The following is an 8711-nucleotide window of genomic DNA, read 5'->3' on the forward strand; positions in this document are numbered from 1 at the left end:
GGCACACACACGGGGGGGGGGCACAGCACCCATTCTGAGCCTTTATTTGATGCTGTGGAGCAATAATTCAATAATTTAGCCGGTGGGGCTGAGGGGGGGGCTCGGGGGGGGGCTTTGGGGAGGTGGTGGCGACAGAAAAACGAGGGAAAAGGCACAAAATCGAGTGAGGAGGGGGATAGATAATGAGGGGAGGGGGCACAATGATGGGGAGGGGTCTTCATCCGCTCAGCACCATCCGGACCAGCTCTGCGGAGAGAAAAGGGGGGGAAAAAAAATGAGGAGGGGTCTGCCGGCCCACCCACCCCAAAGCCCGGAGAGAGGCAGGAAAAACCAAAAGTGAAAACGGCTGAAGAGCGCAGGGAGGACCCTGCAGCCCCCTCCCCAAATCCAGCCCTGGCACGCAGGGGGGGCTCCATGCAGAGGGGCATGCGGGGGCGGGGGGCTGCACCGAGGGGCAAGAGCAGCACCAGCACCAGGCAGCCTTTTTTTTTTTTTGCATTTTTTCCTTAAAAAAAAAGACACCAGGGCAGGAAAAAAAAAAAGGAAAAAAAAGAAGGAATGAGATAAAAAAAGAAAAAAATGAAGTAATTTGAGGAGGGGGCGGGGGGAGGCGTTACCCCTGCGGCGTCACCCTGACAAGATGTGTCTCACAAAGGCTGGGGGGAAGGAACGAGACATGACGGTCAGGGAGGGAGTGGGGCTGTGGGTGACCCCCCCCGGGACCCCCCCAGACCCCCCCGGGACCCCCGGGCCTCACCTTCGTAGTTGATGCAGCCGTTGCTGTCCTCGTGGCCGGCCACCAGCTGCTCCACCTCCTCCTCGGTCATCTTCTCACCTGGGGGACAGCGGGGTCACCCTGGGGGCCTGGGGGGGGGACACAGCCTGGGGGGGACCTCGGGGTTTGGGGGGGCTTCAAGGCTCGGACTGGAGGCAGCAGGACACGCCTGGAAGCGGCTGTGGGACCCCCAGGGTGCCCAGAACATCCCTGGCAGCACCTTTGGAACCCCTGTGGTACCTTTGGGACCCTCAAGGTACCCAGAACCCCCCCCCAGCAGCACCTTTGGGACCCTCAAGGTACCCAGAACCCCCCCCAGCAGCACCTTTGGGACCCTCAGGGTGCCCAGAACATCCCTGGCAGCGATTTTGGGACCCTCAGGGTGCCCAAGACCCCCCCTGGCAGCACCTTTGGGACCCCTGAGGTACTTCCAGAACCCTCAGGGTGCCCAGAACCCCCCCGGAAGCAGCTGCGGGACCCCCAGGTCAGCACCTCAGAGACCCCCAACACCCCAAAACCCCCAAATCAGCACCTCAGAGACCCCCAACACCCCAAAACCCCCCATGTCAGCACATCATGGACCTGCAATATCCCAAAATCCCCCATCTCAGCACCTCAGGGACCCCCAGCACGCCAGAACTCCCCAAATCAGCACCTCAGGGACCCCATCTTGGCACCTCATGGACCCCAAACACCCCAAAATCCCCCATGCCACCATCTCAGGGACCCCCAACACCCCAAAATCCCCCATCTCAGCACCTCAGGGACCCCAATACCCCAAAATCCCCCATCTCAGCACCTCAAGGACCCCTAAATCAGCACCTCAGGGACCCCCAAATCAGCACCTCCAGGACCCTCAACACCCCAGAATTCCCCAAATCAGCACCTCAGGGACCCCCAATGCCCCAGAACCTCTCAAGTCAGCACCTCAGGGACCCCCCAACACCCCAAAACCCCCAAATCAGCACCTCAGGGACCCCCAAATCCCCCATCTCAGCACCTCAGGGACCCCCACCTCAGCACCTCATGGACCCCAAACACCCCAAAATCCCCCATGCCACCATCTCAGGGACCCCCAACACCCCAAAATTCTCCAAATCACCACCTCAGGGACTCCAATACCCCAAAATCCCCCATCTCAGCACCTCAAGGACCCCCTAAATCAGCACCTCCAGGACCCCCAACACCCCAGAATTCCCCATCTCAGCACCTCAGGGACCCCCAAATCCCCCATCTCAGCATCTCAGGGATCCCACACCCAAAACCCCCAAGTCAGCACCTCATGGACCCCCAATATCCCAAAATCCCCCATGCCAGCACCTCAGGGACCCCCAATGCCCCAGAACCTCTCAAGTCAGCACCTCAGGGACCCCCAACACCCCAAAACCCCCAAATCAGCACCTCAGGGACCCCCAAATCCCCCATCTCAGCACCTCAGGGACCCCCACCTCAGCATCTCATGGACCCCAAACACCCCAAAATCCCCTATACCACCATCTCAGGGACCCCCAACACCCCAAAATCCCCCATCTTAGCACCTCAGGGACTCCAATACCCCAAAATCCCCCATCTCAGCACCTCAAGGACCCCTAAATCAGCACCTCAGGGACCCTCAACACCCCAGAATTCCCCAAATCAGCACCTCAGGGACCCCCAAATCCCCCATCTCAGCACCTCAGGGATCCCCAACACCCAAAACCCCCAAGTCAGCACCTCATGGACCCCCAATATCCCAAAATCCCCCATGCCAGCACCTCAGGGACCCCCACCCTCAGCATCTCATGGACCCCAAACACCCCAAAATCCCCTATACCACCATCTCAGGGACCCCCAACACCCCAAAATCCCCCATCTTAGCACCTCAGGGACCCCAATACCCCAAAATCCCCCATCTCAGCACCTCAGGGACCCCCACCTCAGCACCTCCAGCACCCCGGACCCCCTAACCCCCCCCCCACCCCCCCCATTTCAGGACCCCACCCCGTGCCCCCCGGGGGCTGGCGGGCCCGGGGCTCACCCAGGGTGACGAGCACGTGGCGGATCTCGGCGCCCATGACGGTGCCGTTGCCCTCCTTGTCGAACACGCGCAGCCCCTCCACGTAGTCCTCGAAGCAGCCCTGGTCCTTGTTCTTGGCGATGGTTTGCATCATGGGCAGGAACTGCTCGAAGCTCAGCGTCTTCACGTTCATCTCTGCGGGACGGGCACGCTGGGGAGGGGTCTTTCCAAGGGGGTTTTGGGGATGGGGGGCGTGGTGCTCGGGGTTTGGGGGTGGGGGTCTCTGGTGATGAGGGTTTGGGGTATCTGGTGCTCAGGGTTTGGGGTATCTGGTGCTCAGGGTTTGGGGGTGGGGGTCCCTGGTGCTGGGAATTTGGGGGTGGGAGTTGCACTGGTGATGAGGATTTGGGGTTGGGGGTCTCTGGTGCTCAGGGTTTGGGGGTGGGGGTCTCTGGTGATGAGGGTTTGGGGTCTCTGGTGCTGAGGGTTTCGGGGTCTCACTGGTACTGAGGATTTAGGGGTAGGGGTCTCGTGCTGAGGGTTTGGGGTCGGGGGTCGCTGGTGCTCAGGGTTTAGGGGTAGGGGTCTCTGGTGCTGGGAATTTGGGGTGGGGGTCTTGCTGGTGCTGGGAATTTGGGGGTGGGAGTTGCACTGGTGATGAGGATTTGGGGTTGGGGGTCTCTGGTGCTCAGGGTTTGGGGGGTGGGGGTCTCAGGTGATGAGGGTTTGGGGTCTCTGGTGCTGAGGATTTGGGGTCTCACTGGTACTGAGGATTTAGGGGTAGGGGTCTCGTGCTGAGGGTTTGGGGTTGGGGGTCGCTGGTGCTCAGGGTTTAGGGGTAGGGGTCTCTGGTGCTGGGAATTTGGGGTGGGGGTCTTGCTGGTGCTGGGAATTTGGGGGTGGGAGTTGCACTGGTGATGAGGATTTGGGGGTTGGGGGTCTCTGGTGCTCAGGGTTTGGGGGTGGGGGTCTCTGGTGATGAGGGTTTGGGGTCTCCAGTGCTCAGGGTTTGGGGGTCTCTGGTGCTCAGAGTTTGGGGGTGGGGGGTCCCTGGTGCTGGGAATTTGGGGGTGGGAGTTGCACTGGTGATGAGGATTTGGGGTTGGGGGTCTCTGGTGCTCAGGGTTTGGGGGTGCGGGTCTTGCTGGTGGTGAGGATTTAGAGGTGGGGTCTCAGGAGTGCTGAGGATTTGGGGTCTCACTGGTACTGAGGATTTAGGGGTAGGGGTCTCTGGTGCTGAGGGTTTTGGGGGTTGGGATCTCTGGTGCTCAGGATTTGGGGGTGGGGGTCTTGCTGGTGCTGGGAATTTTGGGTTGGGGGTCTCTGGTGCTGAGGATTTGGGGGTGGGGGTTGCACTGGTGCTGAGGATTTAGGGCTTGGGGGTCTCTGGTGCTGACAGTTTGGGGGTGGGGGTCCCACAGTGGTCAGGGGTTAGGGTTGGGTGGGTGAGGGCGGGGGTCTCAGGGTTGGGATCTGCCACTGGAGCTGAGGATTTGGGGCTGGGGGTCTCGCTGGAGCTGAGGATTTGGAGGTGGGGATCTCTGGTGATGAGGATTTGGGGATGGGGGTCTCAGGGCTGCAGAGGGTTTGGGGAGGGGGTCTCAGGGGTGCTCTCTGCAGTGCTTGGGTGAGGAGGGGTCTCAGGGTTGGGCTCTGCCACTGGAGCTGAGGATTTGGAGGTGGGGGTCTCACTGGTGCTGGGAATTTGGGGGCAGGGGTCGGGGTCTCACTGGTAGTGAGGGTTTGGGGCTGTGGGTCTCACAGTGCTGAGGGATTGGGATTGATCGGGTGAGGAGGGGTCTCAGGGTTGGGGTCTGCCACTGGTGCTGAGGATTTGGGGGTGGGGGTCTCGCTGGAGCTGAGCATTTGGAGGTGGGGGTCTTACTCATGCTGAGGGTTTGGGGGTGGGGGTCTCAGGGCTGCTCTCTGCAGTGCTCCGGGCTGGGGGTGGATTGGGTGAGGAGGGGTCTCGGGGTTTGGGGGTCTCAGGGGTGCTGAGGTTTTGGGGATGCGGGTCCCACTGGTGCTGGGGGTTTGGGGTGGGGGTCTTGCTGGTGCTGAGGACTTGGGGTGGGGGTCTCAGGGGTGCTCTCTGCAGTGCTTGGGGCTGGGGGTGGATTGGGTGAGGAGGGGTCTCGGGGTTTGGGGTCTCGCTGGTTCTCTCCGCAGTGCTCAGGGCTGGGGGGCTGGCTGGCTGGGGGGTGTCCTGGGGGGTGTCCTGGGGGTCTGGGGAGGGGTCTCCCTCGCCCCCCACTCACCATCGCTCTTGGGGTTGCCCAGCACCTTCATGACCTCGGCGTTGGTGGGGTTCTGGCCCAGCGCGCGCATCACGTCCCCGCACTGGCTGAACAGGATCTTCCCGTCGCCGGTGCGGTCGAACAGCTGGAACGCCTCCTTGAACTCTGCGGGACCCCCCGGTCAGCGTGGGACCCCCGGGACCCCCCCCCCCCCCGGTCAGCGTGGGACCCCCGGGACCCCCCCCGGTCAGCAAGGGACCCCCAGGAACCCCCCGGGACCACCCCCGGTCAGCACAGGAACCCTGGCACCCCCCCAGTCAGTGCGGGACCCCCGGGACCCCCCCGGGATCCCCCCCGGTCAGCACGGGACGCCCCGATCAGTGTGGGACCACCGGGACCCCCCCCGGTCAGTGTGGGACCACCGGGATCCCCCTGGTCAGTGCGGGACCCCCGGGACCCCCCTGGTCAGTGTGGGACCACCGGGAGCCCCTGATCAGTGCAGGACCCCCGGGGCAGTGCGGGATCCCCCCGGACAGTGCAGGACCCCCAGGACCACCACGGTCAGTACGGGACCCCCGGGACCCCCCCAGTCAGTGTGGGACCACGGAGATCCCCCCTGGTCAGTGTGGGACCACCGGGGGCAGTGCGGGACCACCTGGATCTCCCCCAGTCAGTGTGAGACCACCAGGACCCCCCCGGTCAGCACAGGACTACCCGGGATCCCCCCAGGGCAGTCTGGGACCACCCCGGTCAGTGTGAGACCACCAGGATCCCCCCGGCGCAGTCTGGGACCACCGGGACCCCCGGTCAGTGAGGGACCACCAGGACCCCCCCGGTCAGCACAGGACTCCCGGGATCTGGGACCAGTCTGGGACCACCGGGAACCCCCCGGGGCAGCGCGGGACCACTGGGACACCGGGACCCTGCTGGGGGCACCCGGGACAACCGGGACCTGCCCCCTCCCGGTCAGTGTGGGACCACCGGGATCTTCCCGGGGCACTGTGGGACCACCGGGACCCTCCCTGTATCAGTGCCGGGTCCACCGGGACCCCCCCGGCTCACCACGGGACCACCGGGGCACCGGGACCTACCCCGGGTCAGCGGCCCAGGGACCCCAAACCCCCCGGGACCCCCATGCCAGCAGCACCGGGACACCGGGACCCCCCGGTGAGAACATCACCGGGACCCCCACGGCACCGGGACCTCCGGTTTGTCCCACCGGGACCCCCGACACACCGGGACCACTCCCGGTACCCAACACCTGGGGGACCCCCGGGACCCCGCACCCCTCCAGACCCCCCCTCTCCGGGGCCGCGCTCGGGTTTCGCTCCCCGGTGCGATCCGGTTTCCCGGTGCGATCCGGTTCCCGGTAGGATCCGGTTCCCGGTGGGATCCGGTTCCCGGTGGGATCCGGTTCCCGGTGGGATCCGGTTCCCGGTGGAACCCGACGCCGGCCGGGCCGGGATGCGGGCGGGGTCCCGCCCTCGGGGATGCTGCCGGTGCCCGGTGGGTCCCGGAGGAGCCCGGCGGGTCCCGGGGCACCGGGAGGAGCCCGTTGGGTCCCGGGGCACCGGGAGCGCTCCGGAATCCGCCGGCCCCGCCCCGCAGGAATGCGCGGCGGGCGCGCGCCATGCCCATATAAGGGCAAATTGCGCAGGAGGGGCCCGAACCCCGAACCCCCCCGGTGCCGGTGCCGGTCCCGATCCCGGTTGCAATCCCGGTGCCGGCCCCGGTTCGTGTCCCGGTTCCTGTCCCGGTGCCGCATCCCCCATCCCCGCCCGGGCCGGACTTTGCCCCGGGAAAGGCCCGCCCGAGGCCGCGCAGGAAGCACCGAGGGCGGCGGCACCGGGGAGCGGCGGCGCCGGGCCGGGGGGGCCCTGGCCGCGCCCCGAGCTGGGGGCTCCGCTCCCCGTGCCCGGTGCCCGGTGCTCGGTGCCGGTCACTCACCCGCGGTCTGCTCCTCCGAGAAGTCGCACTGCGGGGAGAGCGCGGCGGTCAGCGGGAACGGGAACCGGCACCGGTGGTACCGGTACCGCAGCGGCATCCCCCGCGGATGGAGCCGCCGCCCCCGCCCGGTGCCCGCCCGGTGCCCGCCCGGTGCCGCCGGGACCTCCCGCGCCATCCCCGCCCCACGCTCCCCCCGGTGCGACCCCCGCCCGCGCATCCCCCGCCCCGCCCGCCGCTCCCGGTGCCCGCTCCCGGTGTGCCGCTCCCGGTGCCCGTTCCCGTTCCCGGTTCCCGCTCCCGGTTCCCGCTCCCGGTGCCCACCATGGCGGCGGCCGCTCCCGTTCGTTCCTGCGCTCGCTCGGGCGTCACCGCGCGGCTGCGTCACGGCGCTAATGAGCGGGTTAATTATTCATGAGGGGGCGGGGGCCGGGCGGGGCCACGCCCCTTTCCCGTGGGGATGTTTTGGCTATAGATGGGCACGGAGATGTCACCCCCACCCCCCCCACGGGGACACCCCGGCACAGGGGACACCCCCACCCCCCCGAACGGGGACAACGCCCGGGGACCCCCCCCAAAGGCGTGACGTCACATGGGGACACCCCAGGGGACACCGAAGGGGGGACATCACACGGGGGGACACCTCAGGGAGACATCTCGGGGGGACACTCGGTGTCTGGGACCCACGGGGACACCCATGGGGACACCCACGGGGACACCCACAGGGGACACCCAAAGGGACACCCCCATGGGGACATCACACGGGGACAGCCCCGGGGACACCTCAGGGGACACCTCGGGGGGGTCACTCGGTGTCTGGGACCCATGGGGACACCCACAGGGGACACCCAAAGGAGGACATCACACAGGGACACCTCAGGGACACCTCAGGGGACACCTCGGGGGGTCACTCGGTGTCTGGGACCCATGGGGACACCCACAGGGGACACCCAAAGGACACCCCAATGGGGGACATCACACAGGGGACACCCCCAGGGCCGCCCCTATGGGGCCATCACACAGGGACACCCCATGGGGACACCCCAAGGACCGCCCACCCCCACAGGTGACACCCCCATGGGGACATCACACGGGGACATCCCCAGAGGGGACACCCACAGGGACATCAGAGGGGACACCCCAAAGGAACACCCCTCTGGGGACATCACACAGGGACACCTCAGGGACACCCCCATGGGGACATCACACGGGGGACACCTCAGGGGACACCTCAGGGGGACACCTCGGGGGGGTCACTCGGTGTCTGGGACCCATGGGGACACCCACAGGGGACACCCAAAGGGACATTCCCACTTGGGGACACCACACAGGGGACACCCCCAGGGCCGCCCCTATGGGGACATCACAGAGGGGACACCCCATGGGGACACCCACAGGGACATCCCCAATGGAGACACCACCAGGGACACCCCAAGGACCACCCAGCCCCACAGGGGACACCCCCAAGGGGACATCACACTGGGGGACACCACATAGGGGACAACCACAGGAACATTCCTAAGGGGGACACCCAGAGGGACACCCCAAGGTCCCTCCCACCATTTTGGGGACACCCGCTCACCCCTGGGGACAGCCCAGCAGGGACCCAGGCTGGGGACACCACGGGGGTGACAGAGGGGACACCCCACCCCTGCCCCGAGGCCACTCAAAGCCACCGCCGTGTCCTCCCTCCTTATTTGTTGCGGGGACAGCGACAGCCCGGGCAGGCAGCGGGGGACAGCCGGGGACAGCCGGGGAC

At 66.2% G+C, this 8711-nt stretch overlaps 1 protein-coding gene across 2 annotated transcripts; it reads right to left on the reverse strand.

Annotated features, from left to right (window-relative positions):
- Nucleotides 1-15: 15 nt before the first annotated feature.
- On the reverse strand, nucleotides 16-7395 carry MYL6 (myosin light chain 6). 2 transcript variants are annotated; one of them, XM_064401279.1, is made up of 7 exons: nucleotides 7277-7395; nucleotides 6956-6983; nucleotides 5030-5173; nucleotides 2793-2966; nucleotides 758-835; nucleotides 618-656; nucleotides 16-246 (listed from the first exon to the last, which is right to left on the reverse strand). In XM_064401279.1, the coding sequence occupies exons 1-6, from the start codon at nucleotides 7277-7279 to the stop codon at nucleotides 628-630; spliced, it is 456 nt and encodes a 151-aa protein (XP_064257349.1). In that variant the 5' UTR covers nucleotides 7280-7395; the 3' UTR covers nucleotides 16-246; nucleotides 618-627. The 2 variants fall into 2 exon arrangements, with proteins under 2 accessions (XP_064257349.1, XP_064257348.1); XM_064401278.1 differs by lacking the exon at nucleotides 618-656.
- Nucleotides 7396-8711: the final 1316 nt, after the last annotated feature.

Source organism: Passer domesticus, chromosome 31, assembly GCF_036417665.1.
Source record: "Passer domesticus isolate bPasDom1 chromosome 31, bPasDom1.hap1, whole genome shotgun sequence".
NCBI classification, from domain to species: domain Eukaryota; kingdom Metazoa; phylum Chordata; class Aves; order Passeriformes; family Passeridae; genus Passer; species Passer domesticus.

Coding starts and splice junctions, on each gene's coding strand:
- MYL6 (XM_064401278.1), bottom strand. Junction 836..2,792: donor CCACGTGCTCGTCACCCTGG/GTGAGCCCCGGG, acceptor GCTGTCCCCCAG/GTGAGAAGATGACCGAGGAG. Junction 247..757: donor CGGCTGCATCAACTACGAAG/GTGAGGCCCGGG, acceptor TTCTCTCCGCAG/AGCTGGTCCGGATGGTGCTG.